The sequence below is a fragment of the Carlito syrichta genome, unplaced genomic scaffold (assembly GCF_000164805.1).
Source record: "Carlito syrichta isolate Samal-C Ts95f unplaced genomic scaffold, Tarsius_syrichta-2.0.1 Scaffold287855, whole genome shotgun sequence".
NCBI classification, from domain to species: domain Eukaryota; kingdom Metazoa; phylum Chordata; class Mammalia; order Primates; family Tarsiidae; genus Carlito; species Carlito syrichta.
Window position 1 is genome coordinate 861241 of NW_007231951.1, and position 26900 is coordinate 888140.

Here is a 26900-nt window from a genome sequence, read left to right on the forward strand (position 1 = left end):
AAAAAAAAAAAAAAAATATATATATATATGTATATATATATATATATATATATTTATATATATATATAATATCCAGTACTGATGAGGAAGTATAAATTCATACAATGGTGGAGTATAATTTGGCAATATGTATTTTTTTTTAAAGTGATAGCCCTTTACATACCAGTATCCCTTATAGGAATTGCAGGGATAGAAGTGAAGACTTACACAAGGTTGCTCATCATACAAGGGGACCCCCAAAAAACAAGAATTATCTTATGAGAGTAGGCCCCTTGTACTACAGGCTTTCTTTGCTAGGTAAGTGTTCTAGGAGCCATTGGCATCAGAATACTAGCTAGCATTGTTGTGAGAGGCTGTGTTCAGCTTCAGTGAATTTTTTTGGAGATTCTTTCAATGTGTTCGCCTGTTTCATAATGGGTGATTTACCCAGTGTACTTGCCCACACTATACTGAGTGTTGAGCAGATTTTGACCGGAAATGGCATGCCCCTCTTCACTACCCTCCCTATTTACCTGATCTTTCCCCGAGCAACGTTATTTATTTATTTATTTTCCTGGATGAAAAAAAGTCTGGTGTGGAAGAAGTGAAACCAAAAATAGCAAAAGCACTAAAAGGCAAAAATGGAAAAGCACTTAATTGATGAGTTCACAAACTGTTCTGAGCAGTGGAAAAAGCATCATGATAGGTGTATTGTATCAAACGAAGAGTACTTTGAAGATGACTGAAGTTTAAGCATGTAAGAATAAATACACAATTTTTTATAAATAAATTTTGGTCTTTTTTGGTCCCCTCCCCCAACCCCATACATTAAAATAAAATACAGGGAGAAATGTCAATTCCTTAATAGGATGAATTGTTGTTACCATCAAAAGCACAGACAGCCTGATGCAGCTGTGAATTGACTGTCCAGCTGTGACATTCATAGCTACAAGACCTCAGGCTGGTTACACACCCCATGTGGGCATCACTTTTCTCTTTTGTAAAGCTAATAGGACCTATCTCATAAATGTTTTCTGAAGATTACATGTTACTACATGCAAAGCTCTGGAACAGTGCTGGGCACATCGTAAGCATTATACAACCGTTATCTAGCAGTGCTTTTACAGTTATAAAACAATGTTTAAAATTTTGATGTGGTGAAAATCTTCATGGTATAATTTTAAGAAAATAAAAATGTGTATTTTCAATCTGATCACTTTTCTAAATATGTGTATGACACAGAAACACACATATGTACATTGAAAGGAAGTGGGGGTGTCACGTATTTGCCTTGTTTTCCAAAGGGGGAAACTATTTTTTTTTCTGAGTTGGAATCTCACTCTGTCGCCCAGGCTGGAGTACAGTGGCACACTCATGGCCACCGCAGACTCAATCTGCTGGGCTCAGGCGATCCTTCTGCCTCACCTTCCAAGTAGCTGGAACTACAGGCATGCGCCACCATGCCCAACTAATTTTTGATTTATTGTAGAGATGAGGTCTCGCCAAGTTGCCTGGGCTGGTCTCGAACCCATGGGCTCAGGCAATCCACTCACCTCGGCCTCCCAAAATGCTGGGATTATAGGTATGAGCCACTGTGCCCAGCCTATATCTATTTTTAAAAACAGAACTGTCAAAAGTAAATGAAATATATAAATTGAGGAATTCATAGTTCTTTTCATTTTGAAAATTGTGTAAAATTGCCAAGTTTTTAATAGACCAAGAAATATAAAGTAACATCAGTTCTTCTGTTTTATGGTATTATTACCACATCTCATTAATGTAGATATACATTATACTTTGTTATCTAAATTTTACAGAATGAATTTGAATACTTGTAAAGTTTTTGTTTTTAACAAAGGAGTTGATTCAGACACTTACGGTGGTCCATAGTCGCATATAAAATGTGCTACATTGTAAAGCTCTTTAACGCCAGAAACTTGAGGGCAAAATTGAACTGCACAGCCAACTTTGTAACTATCTGCCCAAACAACCTGAAAGGAAATAAGGATTTTTAACAGAGAGAGGAACAATAAAATGAACATTTGGGTATGATTAGGTCTTCAGAAACATGAGGATATTTACTCTAGTTAGAGTACACACAACCAGGGAAGTGAGATGCTCATAATTCAACTAGAAATAAGACTTATAATTACTATTAATGGGGTGTGTGTATGTGTGTTAAATAAATATATAAACAATAACGAAAATCACTTTTTGACAGCGCAGTGAAGAAATAAAACAGGGTAATGCAATAGAGAGTGACTGTGGTGGAAGCTGATTTTAACTTGGGTGTTCAGGGAGGACATCTTTGAAGAGGAAGCATTTGAACTGAAGCTTGAATGATGAGGCTGCAGCCCTCGGGCAAACATTCAGGAGCCCCACACGATGGAGGAAGACATTCCAAGCAGAGGGAACACCAGGGGGAAAGGCCCTGAGATGAAGTCGCTTGGCACATTAGCGTAGCGGGACAGGAGGAGAAGGGGAGCCAGGATCGGATGAGTAGGGGAGTAGGGGAGAAACACAGGAAATGATCACAGAGATTCTTATAGGCGAGGGATGTACCCTTTTTTATGTCTTGGAACGATCACTTTGGTGGTTATAAAGGAAACAAACTGAGAAGAACAAGGGAAGCGAAAGGGAGGGAATTTTGGAAGTTGTTTCGGGGGTACAAGAGTGAGAAGGTGGGGTTCTAGAGAGTTCCTCAGGTTCATGGCTCAGCTTAGAGGCAAAGATGAGAGGATTTGCTTTTGACTACAGGGTAAGAGAGAAAGAGATAAGGTTTGGTTTGGGGCCTGAGCAACATTTGCTGAGCTGGAGGAAAACAAGAAGAGCAGGAGGGTGGGTGGGAGCATGGGCAAGGGGTTATGTTCAGAACGTGTTCATTTTGAGATGCCTGTTTGACATCCACGTGAAAAGGGACTTGACTCCGGCAGCTCAGAGGACAGGGTGAGGCTGGAGATGCAAATCTGGAAGACACGGGACTAGATTAGATCACACAGACCAAGATAATAGATAAGAAAACAAACACAAGAACAGCCAGCAAAGCAGACAGGAAAGAAGTGGTTGTCATCTAGGAAGGACACCTGTAGTGGTACTTTCTCCTTGCTTGATGAACACCAGAGTCCACATTTCGTTTTGCACTGGACTCCTCAAAGTACACAGCCCATCTTGACCAAGAGTGTTTGGTGTCATAAAAGCCTAAGGAACAAAGTGTTTAAAGCTAGATACAAGCCAGCAGTGAGATGTGCTCCTTTTTACAACAATACCACATTACATTTCAAATGATGTTTTACTCATATGTTTTTGAACAATCTTGTGACAAGAGCTGTGCTAAGTGTGGGGGACACAGTGGTGAATGAACTGGAACCAGCAGGTGCCTTCACAAAATCTAGGGAAAGGAAGTCACGAAACCATCAGGCGAGGGTCAAAAGAGGGTTGTGACCATTGTGAGGTGCTGAGGGCTTAGAGGGCACCCTTCTCGACGGAAGTGCCATGGAGGTGGAGCCACGAGAGGCTGCTCTGAGGGCCGTGAGATGTCTCCTGGCAGAGGACAACACCTTGTGTGGACCCAAGGTGGGGAAGCCCCCTTCATAGAACTGGAGCAAAGGCCAGTGTGGCTGCAAAAACAGAGCTAGTTCGCTTAAAACAAACACGCGATGAAATTCTCTCCTTGGGGAGAGAGTATAGAGTGAAGGAAGGGAGAGCCAAGGATGGAATCTAGGCTTCTCCAAGGTTTAAAGGTGGTTGGGAGCTGGGGGAGACTGCCGGCAGAGGGGTCCGGGGGCAGGGCGGAGTGAGGCAGCTGGGGTGGGGTTGCTGCTCTTTGCTGCAGCCTCCCCCTTGGTTTGGCAACTGGGGGGGTCCCCTCCTTTGGCAAGGGTCAGCCCACCTTCTTATTCCTTGGTCTAAATGGGGTGCTTGCAGAACTGTTTCTCTCTACCCAGGAATCCTCTGCAGAGAACTCCAGCCTGGACAGGAATGAGTGGCCTAGGACCTCTTTTTTTTTTGAGTTGGAGTCTCACTCTGTTGCCCAGGCTGGAGTGCAGTGGCTGCTTCTGGCCACCGCAGCCTCGACCTGCTGGGCTCAGGCGATCCTTCTGCCTCAGTCTTCCAAGTAGCTGGAACTACAGGCATGCGCCACCATGCCCGGCTAATTTTTTAGTTTATTGTAAAGATGAGGTCTCACCAAGTTGCCCAGGCTGGTCTCGAACCCGTGGGCTCAGGTAATCATCTCACCGGCCTCCCAAAGTGCTGGGATTATAGACGTGAACCACAGCTCTGGGCTTCTTTCTTGCTGAGAGAGCCTAGCTTGATGGGGCCGTTAATCCTCAGGTTTGGCACTTTGCTTAAAAACTTTCCAATCTTTTTTTGTTTGTTTTAAAATGTCTTCGTTTTTATTCACACATCTCAAAATGCTTTAACCTGGGGTGTGCTGTTTAAAAATGCAGGTCTGGGGCCCAGCTGAAACCTACTGAATTGGGGTCACTGGAATTGTTTTTGGAATCTGTAGTTTAGCAAGTTTCTTGGTGATTCTTAGGCGTGCTGGCTGCTTTCTGCATTGTCTCACTTTCTATTTTTACCCTTTGCGGTGGAGCACTTTCTTCCCCAGTGTTGGATCTCAAGTATTCTTGGTCTTTGAATCCCTCCCCACTCTAATGCTTTTTTTCCCCCAAAAAAGTGTGCAGTTGATAGTTATTTCATCGTGTATTTTAGTCGGTCTCTTTTTTAAAGTCAGGCTTATTCGAGGATAATGAACGTACAATAACATTCATTCTTTTTTTTTTGAGTCGGAGTCTCACTCAGTCACCCAGGCTGGAGTGCAGTGGCACGCTCAAGGCCACTGCAGCCTCGACCTGCTGGGCTCCGGCGATCCTTCTGCTTCAGCCTTCCAAGTAGCTGGAACTACAGGCGGGCGCCACCACACCCAGCTAATTTTTGATTTATTGTAGAGACGAGGTCTTGACTCCGTGGGCTCAGACAGTCCTCTCACCTCGTCATCCCAAAGTGCTGGGATTATAGGCATGAGCCACTGCCCTGGGCCTAACGTTCATTCTTTTTAGATGTACCTTTATCTGAATTTTGACAGAAGCATACAGTTGTGTAGCTGCTACTCTATTCAAGATACCGAAAACTTTAAGCGCCCCCAAAAGTTCCCTTTTGCCTCTTTGTGGTCACCCCACTCCCAGCTCCCACCTGTCACTCAACTGTTTTCTGCCTTTTCCAGAATGTTATACAAATGGAATCAATTTGAATGTAGCTGTTTGGATCTGGCTTCTTTCAGTTAGTGTCCATTCCTATTGCTGTAGTCAGTCCTTATTATGAGTCATATTTATTGCACAGATGCACCACAGTTTACTCATCCATTCAAGTCTGTCTCTTTTTAATCGCTTGGTGGACATTCTGGTTCCTGGTTAAACTTGTGGGTTCTGGTTCTACAAAGCCTGAGTTCATATTGTAGCTTTGCCACTTACTGTGTGACCTTGCCCTTCACTTCTTTAGCTATTAAATGGAGGATCATAATAATACTAACTTGATAGGCTGACTTTGAAGTTTAGAATGAGTTTCTGGAACGTAGTGAGCACTCAGCAAATGTCCACAACTCATTCCTTTACCACTAATTTTCTTCCTCTTTAAAATGTTAAAAATTCTGTATTATCAGGCAGATTTCTGTTTTATGTTTTCCTTTAATTTCATTTAAAGTGGTAAACAAAGCCGGGCTCGGTGGCTCAGCCTGTAATCCCGCGCCTTTGGGAGGCTGAGGTGAGTGGATTGCCTGAGCCCGAGGGTTCGAGACCCGCCTGGGCAGCGAGACCTCATCTCTACAATAAATAAATAAAAAAATCAGCCAGGTGTGGTAGCGCGCGCCTGTACTTCCAGCTACTTGAACCGCTAAGGCGGTAGGATCGCCGGAGCCCAGCAGGTCGAGGCTGCAGTGGCTGGGAATGGCCACTGCACTCCAATCTGGGCGACAGAGTGAGACTCCAACTCAAAAATAAAAAACAAAATAAAAGAAAGTGGTAAACAAAACACACAGTCATAAAAAGTAAGCGGAGTCACTCACTGCGAATTATGGGGATTAAACATGCAAATTCATGTTTAATCCCCATAACAACTGAAGCAATGCTATTTTTATGCATGAGAGATTGGAATCTAATTCTTTTTTCCTTTTCTTTTTATTTCAGTAGCTTTGGGGGATTCAATTGTTTATGGCCTGAGATTTAAAAGCACGCCCTCCCCCACTGTACCCAATAGGTGAAGATTTTGTCCCTCCACCCCTTCCCCCCCTTTGAACCTAATTCTGTCTGGCTGCAAAACACTGTGAGAACAGTCCGCGTTCTCTTAACAAGATGCTTTCAGAGTGCTTTCTCTTTTAAGGCAAGCCCTCCCGAACCAGAAATCACTCTAACCCTCTAAGAAAAGCACAGCACCTGGGAAACCCAGAGCCAAGGGACTTATTTTCCCATCATCTTCCCTTTTCAATTCTGTGTAAATCCATCTGGTTCATATGGCTACATTATAATATATGTGAAGCCTACTGGAGAAATTGTGAAACATGTCACATTTCCATTGGTTCTATGAATGTAAAAATAAACATTTCAAGAGAGTAGGGGTAGAGTGGGGGAGATAAAAGCGAAAAATAAGACCAATGGTGCCATCTAGTGGGCAGTCCTAGAACTAGCAAACCCGAGTAATCTGCTACTCCTCCCAGAGTATAATCTATTCCCTAACTTCACAAGGCTGAACTGTCGGCAACAGAGTATCTAATTGATTAATCTTGAATATTAATATACCAAAATTATTTCACAATGCCAGTCTGTTTCCAATAAGGACAAAGATAAAGTGTTGTATTAACATGTCAACAAATATTCTGTACGACTGCCCATCATCACCCACAATCTGAAAATAGCTTGTCTATTTAATAGAAATAAGGATAAGTAGGAAGTTATAATATCCACTCCAAATAACTGTAAAGCATGAATTTTAAATGGCAACTGAGTAGTCTTTAATCCCCCAGCAAGATTTCTTGCAAGGATGAAACAGGGAACTGAGCTATCAGATTATTCTTCCATATAATTGCAAATGAAAAGAAAAAAAAAAAAAACTCATGGAAAGGATTTATCTACTCTTTGTTCTATCCTGCAAAATACTGGTACTTTATTAGATAATTTACATACATCATATTATTTAAGTCTTCCAACATATGCAATGTCTGGGTCTCAACTCTACTAGCTAAATGACATTGGGGAAACAGCTTCTCAACTCCTCTGAGCCGGTTTATTCATCTGTGGGTAACAGCATCTCCCTAATAGATCTGAAGTAAGCAGTGAATGAGGTCTTCAATGTAGAGAGCTAAAACCATGCTCATTTAAAAAGTGGTTGCTGCTGCTGTGTCTTCCCAGACCCAGGGGTCTCCCAGACATCCCACATGATGAGGGTCCCTCCTCTCAAGTGGGGGTAGTATCATGCTGCAAACTTGAGTTAGTGGTCTCTTAAAGACAAGAGGTCAGGATCACTCATCTTGGGTTTTGTTATTTGTATGCATGGGACTGGATTTTAGAAAACGACTTTTAACATGTCTAAAATATGAGTTCTTTTCTTGGAGAAAACTTACAAGGAAGCTCAGTTACTTTAAGGAGGGTGGTCTGTGAAATCACAGGCATGTGCAACAGTAACTCAAGTTTCTTCCTGTTTCAACACTAACTGAATAAATGAAAGTAAGCACCTTCAAACTGACAGTTATTTCTGGATATTTAAACACTACAAATGCATAATGGTATGAAGTACTGCTTGTAGGCAGCCTGGATTTAACTTTCTCACGCAGATCTTGTTGGAATTTTTTAAAAAATTACTTTCTGGTTAAATTTATTTGTAAATGTAAACCAAAATTGTTATACAAAAGTGTGCACTTCTATAACCTCTCTCAACTTGGTTTACCTATAACAACACTAATGAGGTCGGAGGCTTTATAAGGTCGAGTTGGAGTGAGAGTTTTCCTAATGATACATTATTCTTTAAAGCCACCTAATATTTCAGTGTAACTTCCTTGTTAAAAATGTTTTAGGTGGCCCACATCTGTAATCCCAGAATTTTGGGAGACTGAGGCAGGAGCGCTGTTTGAGTTCAGAAGTTTGAGAACAGCCTGGACAACATAGTATGACCTTGTCTCTACAAAATCAAAAAATAGCCAGGTGTGGTAGTACATGCCTATAGTTCCAGCTGCTCAGGAGGCTGAGGCAAAAGGATCACCTGAGCCCAGGAGGTCAGGGCTGCTGTGAGCTGTGATTGTGCCACTGCACTCCAGCATGAGCAAACAGAATGAGACCCCAACTCAAAAATAATTTTTGCCTTCATACCTCATTTCAACAGATCTTTGTACATGAAAAACAGTCAAATATAGGTTAAATACCTTTAGTTCTCGGTTTGACAAGGATTGCAAGAAAATAAAAGTAAATAAACAAAATGTGACCAGGATAGGAAGGCAACATCTGAAGATGATGGAAGATGTCACCTGGGGATTTATTTTCACCATGCTGCAAACTTGAGCTAAGGTTAGGGAGACAAAAGCAGCTTGAGTTAAAAAAAAAAAAGACCTCAAATGTGCCTGTTGGGACTAATAGTGTAGATTAGGGGGACAGAATAGCCTCAGGACGGTTTATGTAAACAATCACTGGCCCCTCCATTGGTTGGGAACTGATGGCTTTCCCTCCTTGTATGGTACCATGCCCTGCACACAGTAGGCCCTCAATCGATGTTTGTGAGAACGAGAGGTAGTAGAGGCATCAATAAAAGGCTTCTTTCTCTCAATTCTGCAGTCCCAAAACAACTACCTTACATTTCATTTAGAATTTTTGCCAGCTGGAACTTGGAAATTCATTCACTCACAAGGTTCTTTTTTGTTTCTTTAATTAATTAGTTAAGTAATTAATTTTTTTGGTGGGGGGTTGGTCATTCTGTTGCCCAGGCTAGAGTGCAGTGGCATGGTCACAGCTCCCTGCAGCCTCAAGCTCCTGGGCTCAAGTGATCTTTCTACCTCACCCTCCCTGTTGGTTGGGAATATAGATGTGCAGTATGCTGGGATTATAGGCTTGAGCCACTGCACCTGGCCTTCGTAAGGTTTTCTGGTTGCTCACAAATTGAATAAAGCCCCATGGGAGAATAGCTGTCATCAGAATTGTTCAAAGCCGTCCACATTGATGGGTCTTGGATATCACCTATTAAGAGTTTAGTTCACATCACTAAACTCTTCCACCACTATTTTTTCTGTCAATTTATTATTTTTTAAGTAAGTCTGTGACTTTTACTCCCTTATATTTACAGGTGTATTGGGTTACTGTACACTTTCTTAACCCCACATTTCAGTTTTCTTTTCACCCTTGAAAAGATAGTTTCAAGAAAATGCAAGGCAGATACTTACCTGAGTGTAATGGCCACAGACTTTGACGCATTTCCGTGTGTTGAAGTCATAGTACTGGATCTCATCATACCAGTTTCTTATGGCTGAAGACACAGAAAAGAGGGAGACAGACCCAGTCCAGATGTTTTCTCCCAGTGAGGTGAAGTTTGGGTGTAGCTTGTGGGGTGGGTGCAGCTGTGGGTTATGTTTAAACAAACAATTTTTTGCCCATGCTTTTGCAATTTGGGCTAGTGCTGGGTCCCAAGTCTGAAAAAATAAATGTTAAACAATGAGGGGGTCAAGAAGGGAACTTGTTACCCAACATGTAACTGGGTTGAGCCGAAGGGGAACTGAATGGGAAATGAGATGTGACCACAAGATTCGAGAAGGAACTACTGCACAGGATTCTGTATAGATGTGGTCTTCAAGCATTGGCTAGGACTGGGTGGAAGCCTGAGAACCTCATGTTGTGGAAGTTAAAATCTAAGTGAGGGAAACAGCAACATTTCACTGAAGGCCAGTCATGTGAAAAATAGCGTGTGCTGTGTCTCACATATTTTATACAATAACCACAATAGCCCATGTCCCAAGAAGTTGAAAGGTTAAAAGCCAGCTCAAAGCTGCAGACCTTGGATTTAAAACCAAGCCTCGCCGGGCTCGGTGGCTCAGCCTGTAATCCCGCGCCTTTGGGAGGCTGAAGTGAGTGGATTGCCTGAGCCCGCGGGTTCGAGACCCGCCTGGGCAGCGAGACCTCATCTCTACAATAAATCAAAAAATCAGCTGGGCGTGGGAGCGCGTGCCTGTAATTCCGGCTACTCGGAAGGCTGAGGCGGAAGGATCACTGGAGCCCAGCAGGTCGAGGCTATGGTGGCCGGCAGCGGCCACTGCACTCCAGTCTGGGCGACAGAGTGAGACTCCAACTCAAAAAAACAAAAACAAAAAACAAAAAAAACCCAAGCCTCACCTAATCAAAATTCCACCTTTCACCAGATGCCATGCTGCTGTCTTGAAAAGTCAGTAGTTTGACCGGGCTCGGTGGCTCAGCCTGTAATCCCAGTGCTTTGGAAGGCCAAGGTGAGTGAATTGCCTGAACCCGTGGGTTCCAGACCCGCCTGGGCAACTTGGCGAGACCTCATCTCTACACTAAATCAAAAATCAGCCGGGCGTGGTAGCGCGCACCTGTAGTTCCAGCTACTGGGAAGGCTGAGGCGGAAGGATCCCGGAGCCCAGCAGGCGAGGCTGCGGTGGCCGGGAGCGGCCACTGCACTCCAGTCTGGGCGACGGAGTGAGACTCCAACTCAAAAAAAAAAAAAAAAAAGAAAAGTCAGGAGTTTGCCGGCAGCAGAAAAGGTAAACTCAGAGACAAAGAGAAAAAAAAAAAAAAAAAAAAAAGAGGAAAGAAAGAAACAAACAAGCCACAAAAATTAACAGAGAAAAAAATGACAAAAAAGAGAAGTGAAATCTACCCATGATCAGAGAAAAGGAAGTGTCTAAAGAGAGAAGTAAAACGGACTGTGAAGCATGCTCACAACAGGAGTTGAGTAAACAGGGCTAAATGGGGCGTGTTTTGATGACAAAAAGTTCCTTACTGCACGAATTAGTCACAATGAAAAAAAAAATCATTCGGGATTACAAAGGATTTAACCCCAGAGTCAATACACATTAGTTGCTTTTGACTGACTTAGGCCACAAGTATTGATGTTTTCCTTACCATGTACAGCATGTCACTGGCTCTTGGAGTCACCTCTGATCGGAACTTGTTATGAATTCGAACGCAGTCTCTGATGAAATCTTCATTGTCAATATCTGGCAAAGTATGTGCTGCATATGAATAGCTGGAGATGAAAGAAATCATCCAGGTTGTGGTGGCCAGCGTGCCTCGCATGCTCAGTCTGTCTGATGTGGAGCCTGGGAGGCGGTGGCTTAGCTGCGGCAGTTCCTGAGGCGGTGCTGGCCTCTCCTGGGGCTCTCAGCCGGCAGTCCTACAAAGCTCAGCCGACTTGCAGCCTTGAGGAAACAGAAATCAGAGCGTGAGTTCATCACCAGTTTGAAGAAATGGGTTTCTCCATATATGGCCTGAAGTTCATTCGGTGCTCTTAACCCTGTCTTTTCAGTGGTTTTCAGTGACACAGTACCTATTACAACATAGATTTTTATGAGGCTGTGTCAGGCTTTCTTTTGAGTAGAAGGTTATTTCCCAAAACAGTTCAGGAGTCTCCAGAAAGAACAGTCTTCAATTTTTAATGGAGTTTGTGGTGACTAAAAAAAAAAAAAAAAACCCAATCTCTTATTTCTATGAATGCCTTGAAAAATGCTTTCAAAAATATTTTAAGAGTCATATCAACACACAGTGGTTGGATTCTCTGGTTAACATTGTAAACATGACCTAGAATTCATTCACAATGGTGGAAACCTGTAAGCATGAGTGTGTGTGCGTGTGTGTGTGCGTGCCCACATACAGGCAAGCATGAAAAGAAAGAGGGGGCTCACACACAGACAGCAAGAGACAGAGAGTGAGAGAGACAAAAATAGACAGAGAGAGAGAGACAGAGAAAGAGACAGAGAGAAAAAGAGATACAGAGAGAGAGAGAGAAAATAGTAGAAAAAGCACTGGTCTCAAGTTCGTATTTTCGTTTAATTCTGTTCCTTACTAGCTGCAGGACCTTGGACAAGTTACCAGATTCTAAGCCTCAGTCCCCATTGAATGAAGTTGTTGAGATCTTTATACCTCCTTAACTGTAGAGGTTTAGGAGGACCTAATGGGCTAGTTAATATATTAATTCAATGCATACTAAGTGAAAGGGTAAACCGAGACAAGGTGGGCCGGTGCTGAGGGAATAATGCAAGATTGCAACAAGGAAGGAAGTAGAAAGAGTAAGTTTATTATTCACCTTTCACAGATGGAAGTCACACTCTAAGGCAAGTGTGGTGTGGCAGGCTAAAGACTAGGAGTATTTAAGGGCTCTAAAGCAAGCCCCTAAAACCAAGAGACTTAGACTTGGAGGAGGTCTGGGCCAAAAGGAATGTTCAGAGTTGCATACTTCAATTTCTATAGCAATTACATGAATTTCGTATATTGACATCACCAGGCATCAGCATTCCATGACTTCTGGGGGTAAGCTGGGATAGTCACGGTTGGGTGATAACAATATACCAGTAAACATGCCTGCCGGTGGTGTGCTGGAGGTCGTCATGGGCAGCTGATAACAAAGAATCAATACAAATGTCTAAAAGATAAATTGTTAGCAAGCTGGACATGCTCAAAGGGTTCTGTATAATCACTGATTTCTAAAACTAAAGCATTTTTCTTATTAATGATTATAATTATAGGCCAAAGAACCTATGTGCCGTGCAAGCTGTGTAGCCAGGGAATTTCAAAGTGTGAGGCCTAAGCAAAATGGCTGTGCTGCTTTAAAATGGTACATAGTAAACTAAGTATTCGCTACACTTCAAGAGCTCTCTCCTTTCATTAAGTTCCTGCTCTGTGTGTTCAGCCTCAGCTTAGTAATATGGAGATAAAAACATAGTCACTGCCCTTACAAAGCTTGAGTGGTAGGAGCTGAGAGATGGTGGTGACAAGGGTGGTTACAACAGGTGCTGTTTGGTGTAAGAAAGCGCTGGACTCACAGGACAGGATGTGTAACCTGGTCTGGAAAGGGCAGAGATGGCCTCCTACACATGGACTAGGATGAGCCTGGTGTTGATCAGGTGAAAAGGGACTGAAGAGATGAGTGGGGGTTTGGAGGGTTAAGAACTACATATTTAGTTTTGAAGTTGGAAACATGGCAAGAATAGAGCAAGAACCACCGCGTGCTGTCTCCCTCTATAGATATGGTCTACAGGTATTGATTCTGGCTGGTAGGAAACATGATACCTGGTCTCATGGAATTCAGAATCCCGATGGTACTTTCATGCCAACTGGGTAGGGAAGTAAGGGAGGATTTCTGAATTCTGCCAGTGATTTGAATTTTATCATCAAGGTGATGGAAAGTTTAGCATGGGTAGGGCATGAACTGGTTTAAGAAAACATCTGTATTTTAGGAAATTAAGAGATAAGGAAATTGGAATGGGGCTTGGAAATACTTCTGATGAAAACAAAACTACAGAAACATTATAGTTTGTAATTCCAGCTGCTCAGGAAGCTGAGGTAGGAAGATCGCTTGATCCTAGGAGTTTGAGGCTGCAGTGAGCTGTGATCATGCCACTGCACTCCAGCCTGGGCATAAGAGCAAGATCCCATCTATTAAAAAAAAAATGAAAGAAAGGAAACATTACAAAACTATAAAGCAGAATTACTGTCATCACACATACAAATAACCTTAATAATTTCAAATTTGTTCAGGTTGCTTGATTTCTGCTAGTATTTCTTTTTTTTTTTTTTTGAGTTGGAGTCTGTTGCCCAGACTGGAGTGCAGTGGCTGCTCCTGGCCACCGCAGCCTCGAACTGCTGGCTCTGGCGATCCTTCCGCCTCAGCCTTCTAAGTAGCTGGAACTACAGACGCATGCTACCATGTCCGGCTATTTTTTGATGTATTGTAGAGATGAGGTCTCGCCAAGTTGCCCAGGTGGGTCTCGAACCTGTGGGCTCAGGCAATTCACTCACCTCAGCCTCCCAAAGGCGCGGGATTACAGGTTGAGCCACCGAGCCCGGCTCTGCTAGTATTTCTTAACATTATATTCACCTAAGATAAACATCTTCCTATCTGGGTCTTAGAGGCAACTTTCTGATCTATGTAGTGACAATCAACAGTGAGATCTTCCTCCCATTTGAAGCAGTACCCAGGCCTGCTTTTCGTCTTCTGGGTCTCTATGAACAAGAATGTCTGAGTTTTGAACACAATAACAAGAAAAATGAGTTCTCAGAAGCAAGCACGTTTCAGTGATGTTTTGTGATTGCTTAAGCGATCTGTTATACACATACAACTCCCAAGAATAAGCAATATTATCTTGGTATGAAAATGAATTAATTGAGTTTTTTCTCCAATTTTCTGAAATGATCAGCAAAAGGAAAGTCTGCCATCACAGAGATGATTTTTACGTTATGATGCGGAACACTGAGCCTCTTAGAACCACAACTCTCAAACGTCTCAAGTCACACTATATTTTGACAACAAAAAACCATAGAAGTGGTTTGTCACACAACAGAAACTTTTACCTGGAAGCAAACGCAAACCCCCACTTCTTAGAAGGCTTACAACTCTGCTATGAGCTTTCCCACTTCTAACCCAGGTCTCTGCCACCATCTCCTTGACAAGTATGTGTGTATTTTAATAATGAGAGGCTTCTTTTCAGTGCTTATTGCTGAATGATAGCATCTTAGCATATTTTTTACCTTTTTTATTCTTTTCTGTATTGTTTACATTTATTTATTTAATTTTTTTTGCAGTGAGAATGTGCTATCTTTCATAATTAGAAAGTAAACCAAAACTATTTTCATTTTGGAGAGATATGGGATTTTTAAAATCACGCACAGGTCAGGCACTGTGTCTCAAGCCTATAATTCTAGCACTTTGGGAGGCCGAGGCAAGAGGATTGCCTGAGTCTGCAGATTCAAGACCATCCTGGGCAACATGGTGAGACCTCGTCTCTGCAATATATCAAAAAATTAGCTGGGTGTAGTAGCACACACCTGTCGTTCTGGCTACTTGGAAGGCTGAGTCGGAAGGATCGCCTGAGCCCAGCAGGTTGAGGCTGCGGTGGCCAGGAGCATGCCACTGCACTACAGCCTGGGCAACAGAGTGAGACCCTAACTCAAAAAAAAAAAGATAATAATAAATAAAATAAAATAAGATCATGCACAAATCCAAACATATGCACAGTCTAATAAACCCATGTGTAGATAAAAGACTAAAAGGATGTTGGTAATTTCAGTATTAATTGTGGGTATTGCTGCCTGATGAAATACGTCTCTTTATGTTTCATTCACGTGTTTTCTAGAAAGTAATAGCTTGTGTAGCTAGAGAAAATCAAATATATATTATTTGAAAAAATATTACCCTTTCTCTACTGTGCTAAATACTTCCATTTAGATACAGGATGAACTTTTTTATTTCCAGAAAAACCATAATAATGAATTCCCTACAATCCCACCCTTTTCTGATTGAATTTTGCAAATATTTAGGCTCCAAAAGCCTCTAGTTACCTATTCTATTGGAGCTGACGGTTGGGGGGTAGTGAAGATAGACTAAAGTAAAACATCCAGAAAGGAAGAGGGACTATACTATTTATGACCAAACATATCACTGTCCCATCATCTGGTATGATGATACCTTAACTTGGTCTAAGTCAGTTTCATGTTTGTGAGGGTATACAAGCTAACATTAATCTATATCCTAGGATCAGTTAGCTCGTCCTGAAGTACTCTAATCAGGAATTCACACTCCAAAGGTGGTCTTGGCCCTTCAGATATGGTTATACAAATTGACACCAGTGAGTTTGTTAATTAGAAAAGGGATGTTCAAGAATAGTTTTTGCTGTCAAAACAAAAAATGTTCAAGATGGCTGGCTTTTGGGAAGAGCACAGTTTCCTGCCATTACAAGATGTAATAAAGAAGCAGACACACTCAGATTTCTAATACGCTGGTAAAGTGCTCAAGGGAATTGCCATCTCATGGGAGGCTCCAACCCCTGCCCTGACTCCAGGGCTGCCTCTCTAACTATATAGTTTGTTGAGTGAGCTTCTCACACAGTTTATGGTTGGAGTGTCTAAGGGCAGAGAGCAGGACTGTTTTTGTAATTGTATGCTAATGGATGTTAAGACATTTAGCAGACTTTATCCAAGACTTGTTTTCATAGTAGCACACCAGCAGATATTGAGGTTGTGTGTGTAGGGTGGGAGGGAACATAGTTTTTGCCTAACCAGATCCACTTGCACGAGGTTCCATATTTATCAAAAGAACTGAACATTTGAGGCCACATTAGCTTATTCCAGTTGGCAGTGGTGATGACAAGCACCAAACTAGACTTTTTCATATTCATTACCTCATTATTCTCTCACGATAATATTGTTATAGATATAATATGTACATAACATATGTAAGATATATAATTATTTCTATTTAAAGATGAAAATATTGAGACAAAAAGAGGTTCAATAACTGGACCAAGGGCATGACACTAGCAAGATGTTGACATAGGGTCTGATTGCAAATCTTGTATATAGTCGTTAAGAATGTAAATTCTGGCCCGGTTCGTGGCTCAGCCTGTAATCCCCGCACTTTGGGAGGCTGAGGAGGGTGGATTGCCTGAGCCCGTAGGTTCGAGTCCAGCCCAGGCAACTTGGTGAGACCTCATCTCTACAATAAATAAAAAATTAGCTGGGCATGGTAGGTCATGCCTGTAGTTCCGGCTACTTGGAAGGCTGGGGTGGAAGGATTGCCTGAGCCCAGCAGGTCGAGGCTGTGGTGGCCATGAGCGTGCCATAGGCAAAAGAGTGAGACTCTAACTCCAAAAAAAAGAAAGAAAAAAGAATATAAGTTCTTTAGACTGTCTGGGTTCAAATTAAATAGTCTGTTCTGGATGTATGACCGAGCATTTTGTCTCTTTGTCTTTTGGTTATCTTATCTATAAAATGGGGATAATAATAGTACCCACTTCATTGAACTGATCGTTTTTTTGTTTGTTTGTTTGTTTTTTTGAGTTGGAGTCTTACTCTGTCACCCAGGCTGGAGTTCAGTGGCACACTCACAGTCACTGCAACCTCAACCTGCAGGGCTCAGGTGATCCTTACGCCTCAGCCTTCCAAGTAACTGGAACTACAGGCACGTGCTACCACACTCGGCTAATTTTTTGATTTATTGTAGAGATAAGATCTCACCAAGTTGCCCAGGCTGGTCTCAAACCCCTGGGATCAGGCAATCCTCTCGCTTTAGACTTTCAAAGTGCTGGGATTACAGGCTTGAACCACCGCACCCAGCCAAACTGGTAATTTAAATAAGAAATTGTAAAAAGAGACTAGAGAATACTTGACACCCAAAAATACTATATATCTTAGCTATTATTATTATTGAAAGGACATAAGAAGGGGTCAGTATATCCAACGAGCAGCCATTTTAACATTGCTTGACTTTGTCATGCTTTTCTGGCAGTTCACTTTAATTTAATCCTCTAATCACTAGCCAAATACAGAACAGGTTTCTCAGCAGTAGCTATGGATATTTACCTTATAGTCTCTCCCCAGCTTGTTTTGAAAACAAGTTAACCTAATCAGTTCTTCATGAAACAGATCTTCACGATACAGACTCCATCACCATGGCAGCAGTCATGTGACTAGTCCATCCCTCTGCTTGCTATCCACTTGATGTCAGTACCTGTGTTTACCTGTCCCCTCTGTGATGACATGGAACAGACCACCACCCAATCACCTTAACAAACTGCCCCATACTAAAGGGAAGATTTAAAAGCATTCAACTTTTTTTTTTTGAGTTGGAGTCTCACTCTGTGGCCCAGGCTGCATGCTCACAGCCACTCCAATCTTGACCTGCTGAACTCAGGGAATTCTTCTGCCTCAGCCTTCCAAGTAGCTGGAACTATAGACACACACCACCCTGCCCAGCTAATTTTTTGGTTTATTGTAGAGATGAGGTCTTGCTAAGTTGCCTAGGTTGGTCTTTGAGACCCCTAGCTCAGGCAATCCTCTTGCCTCAGCCTTCCAAAGTTTTGGGATTACAGGAGTGAGCCACCACGCCCAGCCAGCATTCAACTTCAAGCAGCCATTCACCATTATTTTGTTAAACTCTGGTGTGTCCATGAGGTTCTTTGAGCTATGCCCACCATGTTTTCTAGCTTTGGCCCCTTCCCTTACCTTGGGGAGGTAAGTCTCCTCTTTCTCTAATTTACTTTCTAAATGAAAGGAGGGACCCCAAAAAACTTAGAATAAACTTAGTTCACATTTTGCATCAGTATAACTATTTTTGCTTAGACTGACACACTTTGAATCTAGCACAGGATGAACACAGACAGATAAATTTTCAGTAGGCAGATTTTAGGAATTTTTCAGACATTTTACTGCAGGCCAAGCTGGCAGCCTACCCCACCCACTCAGCAAATCTCCATCAGATGCAAGACTAGGACAGCCCAACCTTTCAATTCATGGTTTAGCATAATAATCTCTAAGAAACTTTCAGGTTCCTTGTCAAGGTGGGGGAAGGTCAAAGATCATTCCTTACCTGGCCAAAGCCATAGAAATGATAATAAGACCACTTTTTGCTAAGAAGCTTGTGGATTGAAAACATCTGACAGGTCTCTTGCAGGAAAAACTCCTCCCCTTGTCTCCTGTCATCTAGCCTACCACTCGAGGTAATGAGATGCTAACGGTTGGCGGTGTCAAGATCTAAGACTTATGTGGCTACAATCAACATCAAAGATCACAGCTTTGGACATTCCTTTTGGCCCAGCCCCTCCTGGGCCCAACCTCCCCCCCCCAACCATGGCAGCAATCATGTGATTAACCCACCCATCTGCCTGCTGTTCATCACCTGATGTCAGTACTTGTGCTTACCTGTCCCTTCATGATGACATGAAGCAGACCACCACCCAATCACCTTAATGACCTTTCCCCATCAAAAGGAAGGATTAAAAGGATTGTGGCCATTTCTGGCACTGCTGCCACTGTCTTGCTAAGCTATGGTGTGGCCATGTGCTCTTTGAGCTATGACCAGGCCATGTTTCCTGGCTTTGGCCGCCTCCCCTACCTTGGGGAGGTGAATCTTCTCTTTCTTTTTCTCTCTCAAATTTACTTTCTAAATAAACTATATTTCCTAATCTAACTTCTATGAAATTCTTTGTATCTTTCTCACAGCACTGAATTGCACACCAGATACCCACACCCTCAGCAGGCCTAATCTAACATTCTGGAGTCTCCATTGGGAGAGTGATCTAACATTTTTGGAGGTCCCACTGAGATCTAACATTAAATAAACTATATTTTCCAATTTAACTTCTGTGCAATTCTTTGCATCTTTTACATGGCACTGGATCACAGACACCCCACCCACCCTGTGGGTCTGACCTAACATTTTGATGGCCCCTACTGGGAATTTTTCTTTTTATTTATTTTTTTCTTTTTCTTTTTTAGAAAGTAGGATTTATTGGGAAGACAGAAAAACTCCCACAGAGGGAGGGGACTAGAAGGGTTGCCCTCCCACTGGGATTTTTAACCTAACATTTTTGGAAGTTCCACTGAGATTCTGGTACCTAACAATTATTATTACTTTTCTTTTATGACCTTAGGTATGCATGCCTGCATTTCATAGGTAAAATTGAACCTATGTTTCACATAGAACATTTTTATATTTACAACATTACACTTAGATAAGGTAATAAAGTCAAGTTAGTTGTTAGAAAAATATATCTTGACACTATAAATATTGTTGCTGTAGATTCATAATGAATTTTGTACAAATTATTCAGGATGGTGTAAGATTTGTTTCTTGATGGATTCTTTATCTTGTGACTTTCAAGCACTGCATTTGGTATTCATTTGGTGGTCTAAATAAATAATTTGCTTTCTTAATATTAGAAATGGATGTCTTGAATAACTCATAATAACATTTTATAGTTAGTTTTCAAACATTTTTGGAGATTTAGATGAAAAATGATGGGCAATGCCACTTCTTATTCAAAGGTGCTTTTTTTTTTTTTTTTTTTTGAGTTGGAGTCTCACTCTGTCACCCAGACTGGAGTGCAGTGGCATGCTCTCGGCCACTGCAGCCTTGACCTGCTGGGCTCCGGCAATTCTTCTGCCTCAGCCTTCTAAGAAGCCAGACTACAGGCGCGTGCTACCACACCCGGTTAATTTTTTGATTTAGTGTAGAGATGAGGTCTCACCAAGTTGCCCAGGCGGGTCTCGAACCCGCAGACTCAGGCAATTCACTCACCTCAGATTCCCAAAGCGCGGGATTACAGGTTGAGCCACCGAGCCCGCCTCAAAGGTGCTTCTTGTACAAACATGCGGACCAAAGAAATTCTCCAACTAATAAATATACTCATTTCTTCTAAAATAATATACAAAACAGGAATATTGCCTTTTTTAGTTATTAGACTGAAATATGTGTTGACTTTTTAGCTTTATTATATATTTCTTTGGTGTACCCAACACATGAAGATCATTAAAAAAAGAAACTGCCTTTAAAAATATGTAGCTTTGTAAAATTGATTTTCATTTTAATGTCTTTTGCCTAGCTTGGATGATTTTGGCTCACATGCAGTTCTCACAACTAGGTTAATTATATTTGTGTAATCAAGCATAACTATGGCTACGTGGAATCTTTTCTGGTTACTAAGGATCCTGTTACATGGTAATTCCTTTCAATTTCTTAGACTTAAGGGAAGAAATGATCTATTCTTTTGTATTACTTTCCTTCCTCATTCCCTTTCATTAGTGATAATATATAATATAACCACAGCATTCTTCCCCAAGTGGCACCAGCTGCCCCAGGTTAGATAGCAACACATACTTTATTGATTTTTGCCCACAACTGCTTACATAGGACCTCAGAGTCTTGCAAAATCACCCATAAAAGATTGTCTGAGGATTTGTGTCTCATTAGCTGGTGAAGTCCATTTCCACCAAGAGCTTACATTGCTTTTCCAGTCACTGGTCTTTTATCTTGTGTGCCTACTGCTCCATGGGTTTCCAGTAGGAGTACCTCAAGAAGCTGGCTGCCAGGGTAAGTCCCAAAACAGTGCTTTGTGCTGAGGTGCTGTTTAGTTTTTATATAACATCCTCTCTGATTGCCTACCTACAGAATTTGGACTAGGAGATAAATTCACAGCACCCATGCTGTTCAAAATCCTTCCACTCTGTCAATATCTAAAGAATTTTCTGTTGGGTCAATCTCAGCACAATTTCCCTCCTAGGAGGCTCCTTAGTTTTCATGATAGGATTTTGATCAAACAAGTTCAAGTATGCCTGGAATTGTACTTAGCAGGAACTGATTCAACAGGAAGTTGCTGCCCACTCTCTTGTGTAATCCTTGCCAATGATGGCACAAGGCATTTTTCACATTTCTATCTCCAGTCTTGAGCTCCCCTCAGGTAGTCAACTTGTCATCTCCATCCATGATTTCCCCCATCTCACTATATTATCACCAGTTTTCCAAATTTTCAGGTCAAAATCTTGGTGTCATTCTTGATTTTTCTTTCTCTCACTCCTCACATGTAAGCTATTAGTAAATCCTATCAACTCTATCTTTGAAATATATCTGGAATACAACCATGTCACACCACTCCCCCTTCCACCGACTCATCTTTACTTCTTTCCTGAATTATTACAATAGTTTCCTAAGTCATTTCCTTGTTTCATTCCTTGGCTTCTACACTATAATCTCCCTCAGCAGTCAGCATTATCTTTACAATATGAGTCAGTTGTGTTACTCCTCTGCTCAAAACTGTCTAAGACTTTGATCTGGAGATGAACAGCAGGAAGAAAAAGCCTCTGCATGAAGCTTTCATTTTTGATGGATGAGTGGGAACGGATATGTACAACTATTGGAGGTTGCTGTTTAAGAGGTGGTAGTTTTCTAGAAGAGCAGGTAGCCAGCTATTATAAAAAATTGTTTGCTTACATTTATTACTCAACAGCAGCAAAGGTGATGGTTTTCTTATCAGCCAGATCTGGGCATCGCCCTAGGAAGCTTAGCCTCAAGAGTCTTTTTTTCAGCCCCTTCAATCATTGTCAGTTACCTAATTTCTTTTGGTAAATATCTTTTCCACTTAACTTTGCTAGAGTGGCTTCTGTTTGCAACTAAGAATCCTGATTTTTTGAGGATAAAGAAAAAAAATCTATCAGTATCCTTAGAAGATTCCCTCTTGATATTTTGGTATGTCTCTGTCAATCCTAAATGTACATTCTCATATATATGTATATTTTAAAAATATATAATGCACATGTAGAGATTTTAGTTTGTTAATTGAGGGCACAATTTCATGCAACTTTGCACCTTGCTTTTTTCCTCTATTTGCAATCATTTCATAAGTATAGTTTGGGTTATTATAACACTTCATAAGCTTTTTCAGGACCCCTGCAATGTTTTTGCTAGTGAATGTATCATAATTTACATAGCGCATGAATGTCAGATATTCAGATTCATTTCAATTGTTCTTTATTATAAATAATGCTGTGGTTATCTCTGTATATCTTTTATTTAATAAAACTGATACCTAGAAATAAAATTAGTAAGTAACGGGAGATTATGAGTGTTTCCAAGATCCAAACATAGACAGCTCATTTACCTTTTTGGAACTTATACTAATTTATGCTCCCATCATCAGCATATGGGCATTGAGACCATATATTATGTTAAAAATTATATATATTTATGTATAAGGTGAGGTAAGAAAAGTTGTACATATATTCAGAGAGAATCAGAGCCAGACACTAGTTAAAGTGGTAAAGATAGATTTTATTAAACTATTGCAATAGGGAAAAAGAGACCTCAGTGGACTACAGGGTTCCATTCCCAATACAATGAAGACATCTGGGGATTTATAGTCATGGAGCAGAGTCTGTAGATGGAAAATTACTAAAAAGAGCATCAAGGCTGGGGTATTCTTATTAAACTGATCTGATAGGATTATTGCTGCTGGCAGACCGGGGTGATCAGACAAGAATGGGAAAGATTCTCTCTCAACTAACTTAACTAGGATTCTTGCTAAAACTGGGCTATGCAGTTCTGCTAAGGATGTGGGCCAAGGTCAAAGCCCAGTCTAGAAGAGAAGAGGGCTTAGAGGAGCCTGACTAATGCTCTTGGTCAAGAAAACATGTCGTCAATATACCTATTTAAATATTTCCTGTTTTCTTTCACTTTGCTAGATTTTAATTTATCACTTCCTAGCTGACCCTGAGGTATAGTTTTTCAACAAAGAAGTCACAGTGGAACTCCACGTTTTGTCTTTGCCTTGTAGAGTATAATAAGAGAGACAGCTACCACACATTTACAAGCACTGGCATCAATTCTGCCCATGCTTACTCATTTTAAAAAATATGGATTTGAAGATAACGTTAAGATGAGAATTGAGTAACACGCATTTCTATACTCTTAAACATTGCTACACTTGACTTTCTATGAATATTAAAAAAAGTTTTCTTTAGCATAAACATGTTTCATAGAAAAATATACTGAAGTTTCACATCCTCTTGTTGCATTTCTTAGTCTGATAAGAATGCTTTGAGGCTCATTTTTAGCATAAACACCTGCCCAGGGTTTCTTTTCTCTCTCTCTCTCTCTCTCTCTCTCTGTCTATGGAGTAATCCTGTTTTGATTTAAATCAGGTAAAGAAAAAGTTCTCAGTGTTTACTCCATCAAGTTTTTTCAGGGCTTCTCTGCTGGGGTGACCTCAGAGAATGGTTCATAGGAATCAAGCAGTCACACCACCAACTTCTCCATTACTGAGCAAAGACCTTTGTACAAACTGCAAGTTGTGTGCAGGAATCCAGCTCTCATCTGAAGAGACTGAGAGAGCTGGTGTGTGGTTACTATAGCAACATGCTTTCCGGCTTCAACCCTGCCCAAGATTGGGGAAGCTGACAAGTTGCATAGTGGACTGTTCTACTTATTCACAGTGGGAAGCGGCATCCCACAGCTGCTTCCAGACCATTGCTACACAGCCTTCCCTCAGTAACCTTTGAGATGTATGACATTCATTTATATCAAATTCCACTCTTACCATCACCATTCTCAGATTTCCTCTATAAACCCTTGAGGACTTGGGTTTGGCTTGTTGCCTTTATCTCCATTTGTATTGTCTAACACTCTGCCCACAAACTTTTTCTTTTTCTTTTCTTTTTTTTTTTTTTGAGACAGGGTCTAGCTCTGTCACTCAGGCTGGAGTGCAGTGGAACAATCATGGCTCACTGCAGCCTCAACCTCTAGGGTTCAGGCAATCCTCTGCCTCAGACTCTCGAGTAGCTGTAACTACAGGTGTGTGTCGCCATACCCAAATTATTTATTTAGTTATTTAGTAGAGATGAGTTCTCACTATGTTGCCCTGGCTGGTCTCAAACTCCTGTACTCAAAAAATTATCCTACCTTGGCCTCCCAAAGTGTTAGGATAATAGGCAAGAGCCATCGTGTCTGGCTGTCTGCCTGCAGACTTAAGCAACTCCACTGATTTGGACAAATCTTCCATATAAACATGTCCTGGGCCTTACCAACTGTAATTGTTCTACCTCTGAATTCCTACCCTTTGACCACAACATTCTTCCTTTCACCTCTTAAGCTCTGCACTGTCATTGCTGCTAAATCTTCTCTCTATATTTATGCTGACTTGCAGACTTATTATCATCTTATTCTCTTAGCCTAACATCCCCAATCCCAGCCTATTTTTATTTCTTTATCTAGCCTGGGAACCAATAATAAAAAATCAAAGTATGTTCACACCAGTATTGATAAAGGGACCTGCTAATGTGTGTCCATATTACCACAGTCCCTAGAGAAGGGCATGACGAGAGTTCAAGTGTTCCTGCACATTCCTGCGCACATTCCTGAGAGTCCTCTTACCTCTTATGCATTCCCATAAGTAACTTCAGGGGCTCCTTGACTTTCCTGTTGTCTATGCCCAGTCAGATGAAAGATGGAAATCCCCATTTACTCCTTTTCTGAGTAGTCATACGTTTGAATACTATAGTATCAATGTAATTGTAAGCCTGGTGATTTCTGTAACTTTTATATCAATGTAATTGTAAGTCTTGTGATTTGTGTAACTTTTGCATAATGCATGATGTCTTAGGCCTTGTAAACTTCCTTTGTTCTTTGGCAAGCTTGATGAACACTTCTGCTGGGTCCTTCTGATAAAAGCTATGAGACAGCTCTAGTACCTAGCACCAGGAAGTCTGGACCGAAAAATGTCACTATCCATGAATGTGACTGAAACTCTAGTTCTATACAACATTCTGCTGGTCACATGGTTAATGTATAGATACTAACAACTCTGGACTTATAAAAGTGAGCTGTAAAAACCTGGAGGGTGGGCAGAACCATTTTAGAAAGACCTAGAGTCCGGCTCTGCTCCCTGGATTCAAATTCAGAAATAAACATCTTTATACCAGTTTCCTGCCCCTTTGATTTATTGGTATCAAGGGAGAGCAGCTGAGAGTCAACTTAGACCATAACAGTATCACCACTACTCTTATTCTTAGGATCTTTCTATGAGCTAACTTAGAGAATCTTTGATCCAAAAGAATTTGTCTTTGTTTCTATTACGTAGAACTACAGAAAATAGGGGAAAAAACTATGCTGATGGCCACATCACCAGTTTTTTTATTGCTTAGCAACATTTTAAATCAGATCCACTTTTTATTTTGTGCAGTAGTTGATCCAAATATTTACAATTCTCTGGCTACCTACCCACCCTTGAGACCCCGTCTCTTGTGGTTCAGCTTCATTAGACTTCTCATCAGACACCAAATACCAAGTTCTTCTGTTGTGACTCCATGTTTTTGTACTTTTTTCACTAGAGTGTCATTTTCTTACTTCTTTCTCTATTCAAACTCCTACTCATCCTTCAAGGTCCAACTCAAATGTTACCTTTTCTATGTTGCATTTTCTGACTCCTCTAAGAATCCTTTTCTCTCTTTTTTTTTTTTTTGAGTTGGAGTCTCACTCTCGCCCAGACTGGAGTGCAGTGGCCACTCCCGGTCACCGCAGCCTTGACCTGCTGGGCTCTGACGATCCTTCCGCCTCAGCCTTCCGAGTAGCCGGAATTACAGGCGTGTGCTACCACGCCCGGCTCATTTTTTGATTTATTGTAGAGATGAGGTCTCACCTGCCCAGGCGGGTCTCGAACCCGTGGGCTCAGGCAATCCACTCACCTCAGCCTCCCAAAGGTGCAGGATTACAGGCTGAGCCACGAAGCCCGGCTCCTTTTCTCTTTTCGTTTTTTTTTTTTTTCACACAGCCTCTCTTTTCCACTAAACTGTGAGGCAGAGGTAGTCTGTTTTCATTATTATATTACCTTTCTACTGTTTTTGCCTCAGTCTTAGTAGGCTAGGTGGTTTAGACAACAGAATTCATTTTTTATAGTTCTGGAGGCTGGGAAGTCCCAGCATACATATCATCTGAGCGATGACCAATTCAGTTCCTGGGGAGGGTTCCCTTCATGGCTTGCCTATGGTCACCTTCTTGTTGTATCCTCACGTGGTAGAGAGTGAGTTCTAGTCTCCTCGTCTTCTTAAAAGGATACTAATTCCACAACGGGCTCTGCCCTCCATACCTCATCTGAACCTAAATTCCTCCCCAAAGCCTCACCTTTTAAAATCACAATCTGGAGTAAAGATTTTGACATATGAATTCTGGGAAGACACAAGCATTCAGTTTATAACACACTCTAATTCAGAATTCAAAATCACATGAAGTAAGCAAGCAGAAGACGACTTGAATATTGAGTAAGATGTGCTTTAGAGCTGAGCCACTTGCAAGAGCTCAGTCTTTAAATCTGTGCTGTCTCCTACTATGACCACCAGCCACATGGGGCTTACTGAGTGGTTGATATGTGGCTAGTCTAAACTGAGATGTGCTCTAAGTGCATC

The 26900-nt window shown here is 41.5% G+C and overlaps 1 protein-coding gene across 1 annotated transcript in view; it reads right to left on the bottom strand.

Moving 5' to 3' along the window:
• Nucleotides 1-26570, bottom strand: part of GLIPR1 (GLI pathogenesis related 1) — a 35344-nt gene extending 8774 nt beyond the window's left edge. Inside the window, exons 1-5 of the mRNA XM_008053094.2 lie at nt 26567-26570; nt 17430-17438; nt 11085-11323; nt 9395-9640; nt 1858-1970 (exon numbers count right to left, since the gene is read on the bottom strand). Coding sequence (XP_008051285.1) covers nt 1858-1970; nt 9395-9640; nt 11085-11258 — 533 coding nt within the window. The 5' untranslated portion in view covers nt 11259-11323; nt 17430-17438; nt 26567-26570. The remainder of the gene's footprint in view (nt 1-1857; nt 1971-9394; nt 9641-11084; nt 11324-17429; nt 17439-26566) is intronic.
• Between the last annotated feature and the right edge of the window lie 330 nt (nt 26571-26900).